Source organism: Mytilus galloprovincialis, chromosome 1, assembly GCF_965363235.1.
Source record: "Mytilus galloprovincialis chromosome 1, xbMytGall1.hap1.1, whole genome shotgun sequence".
Classification (NCBI taxonomy): Eukaryota; Metazoa; Mollusca; class Bivalvia; order Mytilida; family Mytilidae; genus Mytilus; species Mytilus galloprovincialis.
Window position 1 is genome coordinate 5,288,467 of NC_134838.1, and position 18,635 is coordinate 5,307,101.

The window sequence follows — 18,635 nt, forward strand, 5'->3', positions numbered from 1 at the left end:
AGGTAGAGTGAAAACTGTCTAACATGTATGATGACAATGCATGGTACACAAATATAATTATTCCATTACTCATAACAGGCACCAGTGTTATCAGGTGGTAATCATTGGTCATCTACCATACTTGTTTTTCATTCATCCTTTTAAATATAAGTCTGGCACATCGTTTTACTTAGGTTTTGTCATACCAGGCTATACAATATAAGTATTGGTCATTGTTGAAGGCTATATGTTGACCTGGAATTTGCCACATCTAGGTCTTTTTATCTTAATGGTTAGTTGTCTCTTTGCTGTTCATACCAGATATCTTTTTATTTTTACCCTTACCCGTCATTCCGCAACAAACATTTATAGACTTTTTTTTCCAAATGCCTTAATGTATTGAGCTAAAATTTAGTATGCGAGTCTTCTATGATAATTTACAGATAAAGTTTGAGATTAGTTCCTCTCCACTGATTTTTGTCACAAACAGCAGGCTTTGGACTTCGAACATTCTATGAAAATAACAGTAACGTAGAGTTTTTTTCTAAACACATTCACATATTGAGCTGAATTTTAGTAATTTATTCCACTATGGTGAGTTAGAATCCAGACTCTGGGCTTTTGTGAAATTAACATTTATAAATGCTTTCACATATTGAGCTGATTTCTTTTTTTATGCAAGTTGACTATGATGAGTTACAGATCGAGTTTCTGTATGGTTCCATTCCACTGATTTGTGCAGCATTTATGGGCTTGGAACTTTGAAAACTTCATGAATTAACAGTTATAAGGACATCCATTCTCAAATTTCCACTACTAAAGATGGCTTTGGACTTTTTACACATGTATATCTTATTCACTTTTAAATTAGTCTATTGTCCTAAATATGCATTAAATGTTTGTCACTTAAAGTTAAATGCCAGTCTTTGTAAGAATAAGGCAATTTTGAATAAATTTCAATTCACGGCAGCAAAAAACCAGCCATCCTTACAATCATATTTGATGTTACCAGCATCCTGAGATCCAAATTGTTGGTGTATCATTTCTGCATGTTTGTTAAATCAAGAAACTTTTGGTAAAAATGATAGTAAATTACGGAGTAATCTCCCCTTAATTTTTAGTGCATTTCAACCAAATTATATCTTGCAATACCAGAACATGAAAAGGAAAAGAATGTTATAGTTGTGCACCTTTATACCTTTTTAGCTTTGATTAATGAAAATTTGAGCCAGTTTTTGTTTGTCATGTTTTCACCACTGCAAGATTCTCAAGCAACAACCAATCAATGCAAATGATCTCCCATAAAATCACTGATGCCAGCTTAAAAGGAGGAAGTTTATGTTTTGAGATTTTGTACAGGCAACAGAAAAAGCCATTGCTTGTAATGTCATGGTGTTGTTGAAATTGTTTTGGATGTACAAAAAATGTCAATCAGCCAGAAGCTAAACAACACAAATGACCCAGTACATCTTAAAACTCCATCATTAGAAAATCATAATTCTGTAGTTCTCTTGCAATAACTTCATTTAAAATTCCTTTATTTCCATCAGTTGCTTGTTACATTGTCTTCAATAACTTCATCTTAATCAAAATGAAACCATGATCTTTGGCAAATTACTAGCAAGACTTTTACAGACATTTTTACAGTATCTGAGGTGCACCAATTGATTTTTTTATGTAACCAAGCATGGCCCAAACTCATACCATAGTGGTAAAGGCTAACAGATCTGTAAGTCTGTCATGGTAGTTATGATAATCTAAACAGACCGCTTGCATGACTTAATTCATCATTTAAAATTTATGCATTGGCTTAAAAAAATAAAAGTAAGATATGAACATTCATCATTTTATTCCTATCTCAATTTTTTCACAATTCTAGCATGAGTCGAGTGATCAATAAATATATATGGTAAAGTGACCAGCACTCAAGATAATTGGTTCTCAACTTCCAATTTATTTGATTGAAAATCCATGGGTAAGTTTCCAATAAAAAATAATTTTGGTAAAAAATTAAATATAGAATTAGAGACAACAAAATTAACACTTAAACAAGTATATAGTAAAAATATATCTATTGGAAAATTAACAGTAAAACCTGTTCCACAAGTGAAATATTTTAATATAGTTTTGAAATGATTGGTTTTGTTTGTGCAGATAATCTTTTATCTTAGTCAAGTAAATCTGATATGCATATTACCATTTATGATCATCATAATTCATTTTCCTTAATGGTGATCAATGCACAGCAGGTGCTTGCTCAAAATACACTTTTGCTGTTAAAAAGTAACATCAATTTCATTCATATTATACAAGTACTGTTTCTATCAGTTTATTTTCCTTAGATATTTGAACCGTTATTTCTTCTATTATCATTTAACATATTAAACTGAATATATATATGATAGAAGCATACAAACACCAATTGTTTTACTATTTATATAATCCATTAAGAAATAACTTGTGGACCGCTTCTACATGTTCTAGATTACAGATATTAAAATGATTAGAACAATATTCAAAGGTTGAGAAATGAAATAAATGATCAAATAAATAAGTTTCTACAGAAGCTTGCTTAATTACTTTTAAGTCATTTTAAACTAGAAAAGTAAATGTATGTCAAGAAATGAGTGTTTTTTTATCTAGAAACGTAAATGTATGGCAAGGAATGTGTGAAGTACATGTGAGCAATCCTTAATTCTGAATGGACAACAAACACAACATGAACAAACATGTAATCACATGAACGAAATAGATTGTAAAATAACAGGAATGTACACAATAATTACCACAATGATATCACACATGTTAACATTCACAACAATAAACTTCTGACGTAAAGCTCAAAATATCAACCTGTCTTAGCAGCTGTATGTACTAAACATTCACAATTAAGATTACATTATTTACTCAAAAAATAATAAGGTAACTTTTCAAAACATTCTGTAATTTGATGTAAAATTGGCTCTTAGTCAGAAATTGCTAGTCACTAATTTCTGCTTTTTAAGTAACTTAAGAAAATTTATGTATGAAATGAAATATATACTCAATACTTGTTAAGTATAAGTTTTAAAATCATAATTATTAATGTTTCTTTCATTCAAACTTGCATTCTGAAATATTTTTTGTATTTTAACCTCTCAGTGAATATACCAATAGACATTATAATATTTTTTTAAATATAACATTTGTGTATATGATAATTTCAGTAAGTTTGCCTTATGATAGCTATTAAATTGAAACCTCTAGAAATAAAGTTCTTGACATTCATGTGCTACTACTGTTAATTCAAGGTTTTTTTTAATGCCATTAATGTGAATGGGAGACATTTGCAATGACAAAAACTTGCATTCTGATTTCAGTCACAAATATATCTATATAAAAATTTTCCTGACAACCCAAAAATTAATCTCACATTTTGTTATCATTCTTGAAACATCGCAATAATAAATGCAGGCAATAATTTCTGAATTTACAGTACATTTGTAACATAAAAAGAATCGTGAATGTAAATACCAGGCTGACAGACTGTTAAATACTATTATTGATTGTTATTTGCTTAACGTCCAGTGGCAAATACTTCTTGCATATAAACAATGAATAGTTTTTAAAAACATGAAAAAGAACAATAAAGTAAGATGGAAGAAATGATTTTATGCACCGAATGTAAATGTTCATATTTAGCTATTTCTATGATCATTTTTTTTTAATATAACTGTAATCACTAATAATAATGGCTAATTAAAATGAGTGCATCTGATGATTTTTGGTTTAAAGTAAGAGAATTAAAATGTTTCTATCTAAACATTATTAAAAATTGCCTACATCACTTCTTTCAAATCTCTTGAGCACTATAATAAAGTCAATTCTAAAAACTCATAAAAAAAACAAGACAGAAACAGCCCAATGAAAATTATAAAAGAAAGGATTTCTTTAGCTGATGAGACAATTTTCTTTTCTTTAAGATATATATGAACCCTTAAAGAAAAATTCCCTTGCCATAATGGCATAAATAATTCAAAAATAATATGTAATTTCTAAATCAAGGCTATTCAAAAAAAATTTCAAATCCACAAATTAGACAATGCAGCAATTCAGAAATTCAATTTGCGTCCTTGGAAATAATGTTGGACAGTGTCAGAATCCTCATAAATGACGTCTAGACAAACAAAAAGTCAAAAAGAGTGAAGTTTTCCCACAATTCAACACCTTTCTGAATTGGTTCATTGTAACTTCTATAAAACAAGCTATTTTAATTATTTTTTGTGAGCTAATTATGCAAATAAATCTATATACAGGTATTTAAATTACATATTTTTGTGTTAGCCGATTCAATTACCAATTGTACAAATCATAAATGTTCTTTTCATCGTTGATGGAATTAGTCACAGCAATGAGACATTAACAAATGCAAAATTTCCACACATATAAAACAATTGGTCATAAAACAAACAATAATTCATAACAAATATCACAAAATTTAAATGAAGACCATATGGTCGCAAAAAACACTGAATTGTCATAATTCTCTGGGACATATCAATCAACTCTTAGAGCTTTATATAATGGTAGTTCCTCGTCGTTCTAAAAATATAATGAAACTATAAATAATAATTTTTACACAGAACCTCCAACAAGTTTGATAATAGTTATTTCAACTTCTCCATTTCTGATTCTAATTTTTTTTATTTTAAGTAACTTTTTGGAAAGTTTATTAATAATCATAATCTTCATCCAAAACAAAATTCTTATAAGGCGGAAAATGTATATTAATAATAAAACCAAAACGAGCTCGATATTCTTTCGTAAACATTTGCATAATTTAACTTTTATTTTTGTATTATTTTTTGAACTGATCAGGAATGCTATCAGTATCTAATAGAGCTTTTTGAGTATGAATATCAGGACTGTGTCAATAAAATAATGCTATGCCCCACCGGTTAATTTTGACATATCTTGATAACATTATTTCAATGATAAAATTAACTATCTCTCTCCCATGTTTAAAATTGTTCACTGAAGTCTTTGACATCTGTCTTATTCAACCTTCCACTCTTTGCATCACTTATGGCACCCCATAGATCAAACACGAAATCATCAGCGAATCCAAAATCTTTAATTTCTGATTTGTCGATTGCCATGGCAAAATCACTTGGGTTGTCTAGTTTGTTCCCCATATCCCATATTTGTTGTGCTGTAAAAAAGTAAAGATAAAAAAATGTCATTATAAAAAACTAAGGCTGTGAGTGGAATCTTAAAGGGAAACAATTGCAGAGATTATTATAAAGTTAGTTTCTTAGTTTGCTGTGATCATAAAACACAACCTTCCAATTGGTTCTTTTTCCCAGAAAAAAATATATCATGAAGAACATGACTCTATGTTATACGGTTTCCGATGGCACACAACCTTCCAGTTGGTTCTTTTTCCCAGAAAAAAATATATCATGAAGAACATGACTCTATGTTATACGGTTTCCGATGGCACACAACCTTCCAATTGGTTCTTTTTCCCAGAAAAAAATATATCATGAAGAACATGACTATATGTTATACGGTTTCCGATGGCACACAACCTTCCAATTGGTTCTTTTCCCCAGAAAAAAATATATCATGAAGAACATGACTCTATGTTATACGGTTTCCGATGGCACACAACCTTCCAATTGGTTCTTTTTCCCAGAAAAAAATATATCATGAAGAACATGACTCTATGTTATACGGTTTCCGATGGCACACAACCTTCCAATTGGTTCTTTTTCCCAGAAAAAAATATATCATGAAGAACATGACTCTATGTTATACGGTTTCCGATGGCACACAACCTTCCAATTGGTTCTTTTTCCCAGAAAAAAATATATCATGAAGAACATGACTCTATGTTATACGGTTTCCGATGGCACGTTTTCCCAAATTGGTCCTAGATCACTTTGGTCAGTTCATTCATAAATTGGTAATTGAAATCTTGTTTGACAATGTTGGAATATTATTTCTCATAGTGTTGAACACCAAGTTCACAGAACCATTTATGTACTTTCGGAATTGTTTTCAGTTTGACATAGAATGAAGCAAAATTATGACAAATGGTTTCAATTACCCTAATGACCATAAATAACACACACTATATATAGTGGATTTTCCAAGTAATTAAGAAACAAGAACATCAGGACACATGGCCCCTTGCATTATCATTTTCCTTGTTTGGCAAATAATTCACATCATAATGAACATGTGTTATAATTTTCAAGTTGATCTGTCCACAGTTCTATAGTAAACTACCTTATAAAATTCCTTATTTTAAGAAAACTATTTTCACCGTATCACAGTAGTAATTTGACATACCATTTATAAAGTTGACACTATAATAAACATGTCTGAACACAAATGACTTTGAAACAAACTTGAACCCAATACAACAGGGATGAATGGAATAACACACAGATCACAAAACAGACTTTCTAATATTGTAGGTGGGACATAAATATATTTGTACTTTTTTGTTCGTCTTTGTCTTACCTAATTCTGTATCATTTATACCCATGAATGACTCTAATAAACCATTGATCTTGTCTATAGCTAAATTAGAAGAATCGTCGACCTAAAATAAGAAAAATACCTTAATGTACATTATCAACACTAAATCACACTGAAACTACTAGAACTGCAGTCAGTAAATATTACAATTCAATAAATTATTCACAGGAGTAGCAAAAAATAACTGTTCAATTAATACATAGAAAGCAGATTTCTCATCATATACATTGTCATACCTGCCAACTTTTCAAAATGCCCATGGGGGTTTTGCATGCAAGATGGCTGTCATAGTCCTACAAAACCTTCAAGGGAGCCTTCAAATACATTTTAATGTTGTTTTTTGGCTTCTTCATACTTTTATAAGCCTAAAGTCATTGTAAAATTATATGTTTTGTTTAAAATTGTGGACAAAAATGCTCTTTTAAAATTTCAATTTGGGAGCCGCCATGGGGGAAATCCCCCGCAAATAGTGACAGATACATGTATGATCAAAACTTCACAATGAATGTGTGAACAGATTCTGTGTTCATCTTTACACATAACCTAATACCCATACAGATAATAATTATATAGCAACATTTTTCTTCTTCTGAATTCTACATAAAGACAAAATTTACTCAAATGCACAAAATGTATGTCTTGGCTGTATCAATATACTTATGGAAATGCCGTTAACATATACATTGTATGAGAAATGTGTCAATAATAAAATATTGGGAAAAGTTATATGGGGTTGTTGTCAATGAGACCTTTTATGTATACACTGAGCTAGCTTAACTAAGAGAATTGATACTGGGTACTGATAAACTAAAAATATCATAATTAGCAGGCAAGAGTGAAGTTTTTGGAAAAACCTTTTCATAATACATTCATTAAACAATAAAAAAGGATGTGTGCATGGTAGGTAGATTTGTGTTATTATATGAGGGAGTTCATACAGCTTTGTCTGCATCAGTTTCATTTAATTCTTCATCAGAGTTGGAACTCTAAAATACATTTTCATCAAAATATCTATTAAAACCATATGTTTAATTTCAGATGACAAGTAATTAAAGGCTATTGAGAAGTGTCCAAAGTCAATATAAATAAAAAGATTTGGTATGCATGTGTGCCAATGAGACAACTCTCCATTCAAGTCGCAATTTATAAAAATTTAACAATTATAGGCCTTCAACCAGAGCCTTTGCTCACACTGAAAGGCAAGCTATTAAGGGCCCAAAAATGACTAGTGTTAAACAATTCGAACAGGAAAACCAAGTGTCTAATCTATACAAAAACATGTCTATATGGAACAGCTATTGGCAATAATATGTGTCCCTCTTGAACACACAACTCATTGTTATTTTTTACATCTCTGACTTCAAAAACTTGGGTTCCAGTATATATTAAGAAGATTTGGAATGAATTTTAATAAGACAACTATCCACAAAAGCCTTAACATGGATTTAAGCATGGGAATATTATCAGTGAATAAGATGAGTGCTTCTTTATGAACAAAAATGGAGAGGTAATTAAGGCATACCCCCTCCCCCAATCTGCTATATTTTGGTGAGAAATTGACATCATAAAAAGGCCACTGATATGTAATTTTTTCTATCTAGTCCTTTTTTAAATATGATTCACAGCCATTAAATCCTAATTTGAAAATAAATTAGAAGTAGGGGCTCTATTGGGTCCTTTACGAACAAACCCCTTTGTTATGTTGAATTTATATCGTGTGGCTCCCTTTAAATTTTAAGTGACTTGCTTGGCTTGTTTTATCATGTATAATCCACATAACTGTAGAATTATCCAAAAGTAAATTAAATACCATGACTTTAATCTGATAAATAAACATCTCTTACATGAACTTATTTAAACTGAACGGTTCAGTAGGTTATCAATCTTAAATCAATTTTAAAATCCTCTTGAAAATCATCTTTTACAAATACAATGGCACATTTGCTAATGTGAAATGTCAATTATATTTGGTGTTTTACATTGAAATGAACAGAAGCTTGCTATTTGAAAAAAAGTGACTGGCTTTCAAATTTCATGGTTCAATAACTATGAACAGTTTAAGGTTAAAGAAAAAAACAAAAACTATAAAAATAATATTTTGTTTCATAATAGATGTATAAACCCATCTATACAATGTACATCTCTGGTTTCAGGAAGTTTATCATAGCAATGTACGTTAACTATCAATCTAATTAAAAACCGATCTCTCATCGCTCCTGTTTCTGATATGTCGCGTGGGAGATCTAACGAAACCCGCTTTGAGGTCACATGTGAGTGACCTCGAAGGTGTGTCTTTTTCGACCAATGAAATTGAGTCTTCCACGATCTTGGAAGTTTAACGTAAGGCAAAGGGATGTAACTCATTTTATTTACGACGAAATCGTCAGTCATAAAAATTCATAAACTTTTTTGATTGGCTTATTAATAGGTCGTCAACTCATTTGCATATCTTTATAAATTCATGACTTTTAGTTCACTCACATGTGACCTCAAAGCCGGTTTCGTTAGATCTCCCACGCGACATATCAGAAACAGGAGCGATGAGAGATCGGTTTTTAATTAGATTGGTTAACTATCAAGTTTACTTTTTCTCTTGAATAAAAGTTACATTTTTCATTTTTAAAAGTAATTAAACATTTTTTTTAACATGTATGTACAGCGATCATGAAAAAACAATAGAAACAAAATGAAAATCCTGCTTCATATGCACTCTAGGTGTTTTTTGAAAATTTTTGTTATTGGGTTGTCTCACTGATGTATACCCTGAACTTCCTACTACTCATTGTCATAATCACTATATATTTGGATGTGATCGTTTACTTTCATCTTATGTTCTGTAGATCATGTAAAGCTACCTCCATGTATGTAACATATCTTAAGCTAACAATAAATTAGTAAAACAGACAATCTTATTTATAACAACTTACGTCCTCCACGGTGGCCGGTCCTGTTGATCGTAGTCGTAATGTCTGTTTTCCTGAACCAATATTACTACTGCCCTTTTTACTCTGCTTTTGTTCAACAAATGCTATAAAGGAGTTAAATATCAAAATCAACTTTAAAGTCTAATATATATGCATCTTGTAATTTAATAAGACAAAAACCAGAACAACAGTTACACTGAACGTAATATATGTAAAATATACAGAGGGTATAACATAAAATCCATGCACGTTCTAACTTCATAAATACATTGGTCGTGTCATTTTAAACCAGTTTGATATTAGTAGTGCTTGTTGTTTTAATTGTTTGTTAATTTCTTGTCTGTCTACCGATCATTTGATACATTTAATGTAACAAAATATGACCTTTATCTTTGCAGACTTTTATGAGATATGTTATTTTTGTTTCTATGGAAACCCTTTTGTTTTCCAATCTTGTAACAATTTACCCAACTGTGATATGATCTGTGCATGTTTCTTTTAAAACATTTTCAAGTTCACAGACACTGGTATACGTATTTGATCTTCATTGGATTGACTGTCTTGCTGAGGATTTTATACAATACAGGCAGTTGACTATCACATGCACAATTAAAGTCTCATGTTAATTTTCCTATTCCAACTTTTATTTATGTTTGATGAATGACCGTGAAATACATGTATGCTATTTAAATGTATTGGTCTAAATAAAATGCAAAAACAACAATCTTTACACATCAACCATTCCTCAAAAAGACTAAAACCAATTTTCATGAAACTTTGTGGAATTGTTTATATCCATTGATCTAAGGTCCCTTTTGATTTTACGTTTCCAAGTTTCTATCATTTGACTAACTATTTTACAATTTCAATCAAATAACGAAATCAAAGAGCTGATAGCTCTGAAGTGGAAGAAGGTGAATAAAAGGTAACTTGAATTACCATAAAAGCAGCCCCACTTACCCAGGCTGCTTTGTTCCATTATCGTTAAAATGTATTTTTTTTCTTCAAACAAGAAAAGGTCATAAGTACATGGATTTCCCATCCGTACAATCATTTTCTATGTTCAGTTGACTATGAAAATTAGGTAAAATCTTTAATTTGGCAGTAATTAAGAAGATCATATCAAGAGGAACACATGTGTACTAAGTTTCAAGTTGATTGGATTTCAACTTCATCAAAAACTACCTCGACCATAAACTTTATAACCAGAAGCAGGACGGACGGACAGACTAGAAAACATATTGCCCATAAATGGAGCATAAAAATAGTAAGACTTGTTACATACCTGCCAACTTTTGAAAGTTCCCATATGGGTTTTTACTGCACAACAATTTTAAAGGTTACAATTTTTAGCGACGTATTTTGCAAGATCTGGATTGTCTAGAAAAAGTGTCATATTTGTATGATGAACTTACATGCCTTTTCCTTAAGTCTGTTTGCATGATTCTAGTTATATATTAAATCGGTAGAAAAAATATACATGAAACTAGCAGACCAGGGTTTATTTTCCAGATTAAGAATATTAGATGCTTGTTGAAATTTCCAATTTTGAATTATGCACAAAGATGGACCTTTAACAGGTTGGGAACAACACTCCAAATGAGGGTAACCTAACTAGAAGATCATCACAACCCACTGTAAAAAATGAACACAAAATAGAATTTTTCAATAAAATGCTGAAAAAAGGCTTTAAAGTATTAAAATGCATTGCAAAAAACAAATATTTCATTAAATAAATTTAAGTAGAATATTCCTATGATATTCCTTTTCATATTGGATACAAATTTTATTGAGTCTACTGCAGACACTTTGTAGTCAAAGTGTTTCAACTGAGGTACTACACAGGCGTCAAAAGGCGTCATTATGGAGTAAAGGGGGTGGCGTCAAAAAGCGTCATTATGGAGGAAAGGGTTAAGTACTGAATGGTCAAAACATCATGTTTTTTTATCGACATAAATTTTGTCATAAATGTAACCAAATGATGTAGAAATTGTGTTTTTTCTTCAAATTTCCATCAAATTGTAATGTTTATAGTTCCATTATTGCCTCTCTATTTGAATAAAATAAAATAATAAGAAGAATCTGTTTCTTGTTTTGTTTTGTTTTGTTTTTGACAAATGATTGTTCACTGCTAGCAAATGAATCATTATATTTATATATCTTATCTGTATATATTTTTGTTCATGTCTTCATCTCCTTATCATTTGTAAATGTATAGACAAATAAGAAAGAAATAAGCTCCACATGTATATTTGCAACATCGTAAATTAATTAAAATGACATTCTGTTGTAAACAAAATTATGATATAAACTTCAATTTAATCCTTGAAAGGAGGTCTAGATTGCTAAAATAATTTATAAATTTTAATTTTTTTATTTGTCCAAAATCATTTAAATTCATTTAATCAACATCCTTTTATGATTATTTGATTAAAATATTAATCATTTATAGTCTTTTTACAATTTACATTTTTAAAAGCAAAATAACTGAAAACAGGATAAAACAAAGGGAAGTAACAAAAAAGTATTTCAATATTCCCAATACACATCGTTTTGATAACACAACGGCAGTTAGCCGGAGGTAAACATCGTTGATTACCAGTATGTTTGACACCCAAGCTGTCAAGTGAAGCCATATAATTATACATCTTCTTTGATGTTCAGGTAAAATTTAACACAGGTGTCAATTACACCCGTACAGTAGTAAGAAATGATCAAATATGGTGTCTGAAAAATTTCATACACGGGAGTTCTTTCTCCTAAACGGGAGGTTCACATGTATGTTAATACGAAGGGCATCTAATTCACATGACAAAGGAAAACCATGAATAAAGACAACACTTTATATATCCTTTTTATTTATATAAAAACAAAATCTTCTTGTCTGCAGGATTGCAAATTCGTAACTTCAAGGGCGAACTTGTAAACAGGGCGAGTTGTCCCGATACCAAATTCACGCATGCGTAATACAAATATCTACAGTTAAAACATCCTGTTACAAGTAAACAAATAACGTTCATGTGGATGAGATGAAATCTAATAATTTACATAAATAAAAGGGTCATATTTACGATAGTGATTGTTTTACAATCATAATTTACAAATTAAATGATTCAGATGCCTAATCATGTGTAAAAATCGGTGTCAGGAATCTAAGTTGTTTTGAAATTGTAATACACGAAATGAATGCGGCATACGGAGACTCAATGCCAATGGTCAGCCCCTTAAGTCTTCAGAAGACTTGACGTCTTCTTCCACTAAAAAATCTGTTGTCTTTATAATAATACTAAAACAACAGTTTTTCTCAATCAATTAGTTTTCAGTCTTTAATTCCCCTCTGGAACATACTGTCAGAGAAAGTGAAAATGAAAATCCAACAATTTGAAAAAATTATGAAAGACTGGTGCCTCAGGTCATGTTTCAATTCTATTATTCTTTATAGAATATAGATGTCTTTTACTGAATGTCTTAATTTTTACACATCATTTCATTGATGCATGCAACTCTGCTATCAACAATTCTATCGTGATCAAACAGGGAAAAGACAGGCATCTCTATGACCATTCATGGGTTAAATATTAGTTTACTTTTAATTAAATTGCAAATTTCATAGTGTTTTCATCCATGAAAATAAAATGTCCTAACTAGCAGATCTTATGATGAATGTGATACAATTACCTCAGAAACAAATGCATCATCTGCATGTAAAAACAACACTTTTATCATCTTGATATATGTACTTTAAAAGACAATTCATCATCAGGTTTTACAAGTCAGGTGACAGTAGAGGAAAAGGAACTGCTTAACCCATCAGATCATCTTCTTTGGCCTTCGGTTGTTTGTGGCTTTCATGTACATTTGTACAATGTAGTTTAATGTTTATTAACTTTATTTAGATGTACATGTAATACCATTATTAATATTGACTGCTCTAAAATTGTAATGTCATTTTTAATGTTATTTGTCAGTTTGCATTATGAATATTGCCATGGTTATCATTATTTTGATAATGATTTTTTTAATTGTGGTATTTTCTTAAATTTGTAGCTGCACAAAATGCAGAAATAGTCAACACCCATAACATTGATGGCACTGTAAAATATTCTTTTTGATAAATTATAAAACATTTAAAATATACAACTCCACTGCACAGTTGACAATAGAAAATAAATAAACAAAATAAAATTTAGGTTTCCATACTTCACAACAAAACCATAAAAACACAAATTACCCAACAAGTCCGCTGCGTGCAACAAAAACAATGAAAATAATCCTTGAACTCCTTTTGGAATTTATTTCCTCAAATTTTAGCAATTCAAACTACAAATCTATTTTTCATCCAAAGTGCAGAAAATGTTTAATAAAATATTAAAGTTAAATTTAAAATGAATACAAAACAAAGGAAATATTTTTTTAAACATTAAAACATCACAAGTTTCCTTGTATATATAGACAATGTCATTTACACACTAGTACATCATGTATATTTTGCTTACATTTCTATAAACAAGGAAATCAGGAAAAAAACTTCAAAGGAAAAACCATTTTAAGGGACAAGTACAAAAAAATCATCAAAAGGCTTTACAATTATAAACTGTATACATTAAATATGTACTTACAAAATCCTGACTTCATTGGTTCCACAACTCGAATTGTAAAAGTAGTTCCTTTCTGAATTTCTTTTAACATTTTTGCCACTTCAAAGTGCCGACATCCGACCAAACTTTTACCATCTATTTTTTCTATATGATCACCAAGACTAACGAGCGGACATTTGTCCATAATACTGTTTTCTTTTATCCGTTTAATAAATGCATATCCTGCACCATTGTCTGTGATAGTTAGTCCAAGAGCATCCTCTGATTTTGTGACCTCACATTCTTTTGGTTGACCTCTTACATGAGCAAAAATGAAATCTTCTAATCCAATTTGACCTCCAAGAAGTCTGGACATATCTACTTTATGTGTATTTAACGTACAAAATAAAATCTGAAAAGAAAAAAAAAGAAATTGTAGTTCTATTTCATTATTCAAGCCATGGAATATCTTATTCTGTTTGAAAAACCTTTCGGTTAAGGAACACCAAAATATTCAGCCGATTATATTTCAAGAAGAATTTGCCATCACATGTTTTGTTCTACTTGAGGAAAGTAAATAGTGACAGTGACAGTTTCCATGGGACACAGATGATGCCCCACTTGCAAATAAAGTTATAAAGGGATACAACTCAAGAACAGTAACTGTTTTCTCGTTTGAATTGTTTTACATTGTCTTACCAAGGAGACACAAAGACAATCAACACACCACAATGCTGTAAGTAGAGATGGTTCTGTAATTAACTACATTTGTACAATGTTATTATAGACATAAATTATCAACTTGTCAATAGCTCAAAGTCAAATATTTTTATAAAGAATATCAGAAGCATATATAGAAGCATAATGCGTAAAGGTTAAACAAGTATTAGAGACATTGAGACTTAAAAAATGACTAAATGATACAAACACACGATATATTTTGTTTATATTGCTTTTTGAGTTGTTGTCAAATTGATATTACAGTATGTCATACATGTATATACAAGATGTAGTTATAACCTTAACATACATTGATGAATGTATATTGTACATGTTAAAAATAAAATTGAAGAAATTGAATGCTATTATCGAACCTAGCTTCTAATCATATACATGTACATATTAAGATAAGTAGTTTCTATTGCCATAGAAACCTATAATAGATAATAATATACCCATCCATTATAAACATTCATGTGTATATTTTTGTTTCAGCACAAATCAATATATATACATGTAAATGTATTGGATTAAATCAACACAGACAGTTCAATCATGAAATTTTCTGTTTCTATAATACCACCTACAAATTACAATGCACTCAAAATGTACACTAAAATTATAGAATAACTCACCTAACAATTCAATTATTTTGTAAATAAAAAAATCACGGAACAACACATTACTTAATGAGTATGTGTAGTATATGTGTTAATTACTGTGTTGTTTGCGGCTGGGTAATTTGGTCACAGGTTTCCCATTTTGAATTTGAATATTTGGATTAGTTTTTCTATAATAAATTTTCATTGTTCATGTTGTGGGTATTGAGTAATCACTGTTTAATAAGGAAAATTCTGTAATATGAAATAATTATATCATATTACAGAATTAATAATAATGATGTCAGAAAGTAATTATTTTTGATACTTTCATTTACTGGTCGTCCCACTGTCTATATCACTCTGCTCAGCTACTAATACCATTGCTTATCACGGCTTTGTGACATCAAATACATTGACCCAGCCTTGATAAATTTGACCCAGACAAATTACCAGCAACGTCAAAATGTTTGACCTGAACTTATCAAGCTATCTTTTGGTTTGCTGGTGAAACAAAGAAAACACTTCCAAAAGACACAAATACAGCCGGAAAATCAATTATAAGATTATCTGCATATTGACATTGTAAAATGTCAGATGATCGACACAATATGAAGGCTATTTGATCTCATTTGCTAGGCTCACTCACCAAAAATCTTCATATTTTACAATATCAATATGTAGACTTGGTTTGGTAATTGGTACTTGTATTTCATAGAGGATGGAGGAAAAAGTCTTAACTGTTCACTGCTTTAAGTCATGGATGTAATGATTACACTAATAAAGTAATAAATAAAGCTATTGCGACATCAAAAACTACATCAACTGTACATCCTGTTTATATTCAACCTGTGTATTTAAATTATAAGGTCATACTTTTTTCAAACTGCTTACATGTATCTCACCTTTACAGACAAATGGCAGAAGTTACACTAAATCCATTGGAGGTGCATGGATTGTTATTTAATTCCGTGAAAACATAACCTTACCAAGTTGATACCAACATTAATTGAACTTTGTCAATGAGCTACATTTTGTAGCTTTCAGTAACTACCACCCTCCTCTTCAACTGACTCTTGTGAGTATTTCATTTTTTTGTTTTTGTACTGATCTGATGAGTCAGGCACTTTCCAAATGATTTTCACAGTTCATTTTTATGTTTCACTACTGTCCTAAGCTAGCATTCTTTGAGTGTAGCTTTTGAATTTCTTTCCATTTTTTATCCTGGAACCTTTAATATCTTGATTTTTCATTTCATGGCCTTTCATACCTGAAGCTGTTTATGCAGTTTGGGCTTTGCTCATTGTTGAAAGCTGTATGGTGACCTATTATGGCTAGTTGTAAATTTCTGTATCATTTGGTCTCTTGAAGAGTTGTCTCATTTGGCAATCATACCACATCCTTTTTTATTTTGACATAAGGTATGTGTTTTGTTCTTTAGTGGTTCCAAAAGCATGTGAAGTAGTTTCAATACATGTAGCAATCAGTCATAATCTCCTTATTTTATCATTTCAAGAATGCAAAGACCTTCAAAATCAGTATATACCCAATGTTCAACTGTTTAAAACCTATACATTGTAGATATAAAAGGTAAAATATAAAAATAATCAATGTAAACATGTACACATTTAAACTGTACTTCATATGCCAATTTCTGTGCCTTTCATAGCTGATCATATGGTATGGGCTTTGCTCATTGTTAAAGGCCATATATAGTGACCTAAAGCTGTTAATTTCTGTGTCATTTTGTCTCTTGTGGAGAGTTGTCTCATTGGCAATCATACCAGATCTTCTTCTTTATATTCATGTATGCCAAGTCTAGTTTGAAGCACAGTCATGACAGTTCTGTATCTGTATCTGTATGTTACACAGTGCAGGATCCGATCGCGGATATATGCGCACTGGAAGGAGAGCGGGTTGGTTAGTCCAACCGTTGGAGGGCAGCCGTGAAACCCTCAACTGTCTTTTGACATGCAGTTACCTCGTCCAGATGGTTCCACTCAACTATTGTTTTTGGAAAAAAAGAGTTCTTTCGAATGTCTGTTTTGCAGTCTATTAATTTATACGATCTGCTATTTCTGGTTTCCGTTTATAAACAAGTCTTTCATTGTTAATAAAAGTTCTGTTTATTTTTATACTCACCATGAAGAATAGCAATTAAACAAAATGAAAACATGCTGGGGTATATATACAGACACCAATTATCAAATACATGTAAACAAAATAAAACAAAAAACCTGCAGAAAACAGTGACAACTCACAATAGAAAATAAGTCAACTAATCATAGACTGAGATAGTTCATTTCAATTCTACATATATACATTGTAGAGTATATTATAGTCAAAATTTTCATTAAGGCTAGGATATCGAGTGGGAAGCGTTCTGATGAGACAGTCTCAAAAAATGATGCTTTAACCATTGTAAAATTACCTATTTTCATCTTGTAGAGTTAAATATTCACTCCCAGACAACATTTGGAAATAACAAACTGACAAAAGTTAATTTACCTCCGAAACTGGCATGTCATAGCAATCAGCTATTTTCTGGTATAATTCTTTTACGTTTGTAAACCCGGAAATAATTCCTGTTGGACTGCCATGAGCTTGTTGACAATGAAAAACAAGCTTTGGTCTTGGTGGTTGTGGCGGAGTGTCATTCTTCTGAACAACTGGTGGCTGCTGTTTTGATGTACCATTTGTTTCAGGCACACTGTTGGTTTCTGCTGCTGGGCGGGGCAAATCATTTTGCGTGGAATTTTGTGTATAATCCGCTAAATTGTCCTTACTTTTAGACTTCTTGCCGAATATTTTATGCATGTTTAAGTATTAAATGTATATAAATCACTGGTGTTGGTTATTTTAAGCCAGTCTAACCATCAATTAAAGCTATATATTCCTTAGTTATATTGGTTTTTACACCTTTGTAATGTGACATAGGTAAAGCGGAAGTTATACCTGTCTATGGGATTACATAGTCGATTACGAAAAACGTCATTTCCGGTTCGACTCAGATCGATCGAATCTGCCTTCATCTTAAAATTTTATATGAAGTCTACATTTTGTCAAATATATGTAGGCTAAAATAAATACATACTGCTCTGAAGGAAATCAATTCAATGAAATTAATTTTTTTTATCGAAATCCATATTTTACATTGTTATTTCAGTTCTCATTTACCTGAATCTTTTAATTTGTTGTGATTGATACTCCCAATAATCAATAGCTAATGCCTTTTTCAAAGACAGGTGTCTCCCCAATCAAGATTTCATTGTGTTTGTTTACCATTAATTACCAGATGTTCAACATAC

General features: G+C 30.8%; 1 protein-coding gene across 2 annotated transcripts; it reads right to left on the minus strand.

Annotated features, from left to right (window-relative positions):
- Positions 1 to 1,811: 1,811 nt before the first annotated feature.
- Positions 1,812 to 18,293, minus strand: LOC143063679 (PDZ domain-containing protein GIPC1-like). 2 transcript variants are annotated; one of them, XM_076235991.1, is made up of 6 exons: positions 17,836 to 18,293; positions 14,051 to 14,420; positions 9,435 to 9,535; positions 7,446 to 7,493; positions 6,490 to 6,571; positions 1,812 to 5,170 (listed from the first exon to the last, which is right to left on the minus strand). In XM_076235991.1, the coding sequence occupies exons 1-6, from the start codon at positions 18,142 to 18,144 to the stop codon at positions 4,980 to 4,982; spliced, it is 1,101 nt and encodes a 366-aa protein (XP_076092106.1). In that variant the 5' UTR covers positions 18,145 to 18,293; the 3' UTR covers positions 1,812 to 4,979. The 2 variants fall into 2 exon arrangements, with proteins under 2 accessions (XP_076092106.1, XP_076092113.1); XM_076235998.1 differs by lacking the exon at positions 7,446 to 7,493 and having other exon boundaries at positions 17,836 to 18,291.
- Positions 18,294 to 18,635: the final 342 nt, after the last annotated feature.

Excerpts from the sequence above, each read along its gene's own strand:
- LOC143063679 (XM_076235991.1), bottom strand. The coding sequence starts at position 18,144 with ATGCATAAAATATTCGGCAAGAAGTCTAAAAGTAAGGACAATTTAGCG. Across the intron at positions 7,494-9,434 it reads GACCGGCCACCGTGGAGGAC|AGTTCCAACTCTGATGAAGA; the intron begins GTAAGTTGTTAT and ends AATGTATTTTAG. Across the intron at positions 5,171-6,489 it reads TATAAATGATACAGAATTAG|CACAACAAATATGGGATATG; the intron begins GTAAGACAAAGA and ends ACTTTTTTACAG.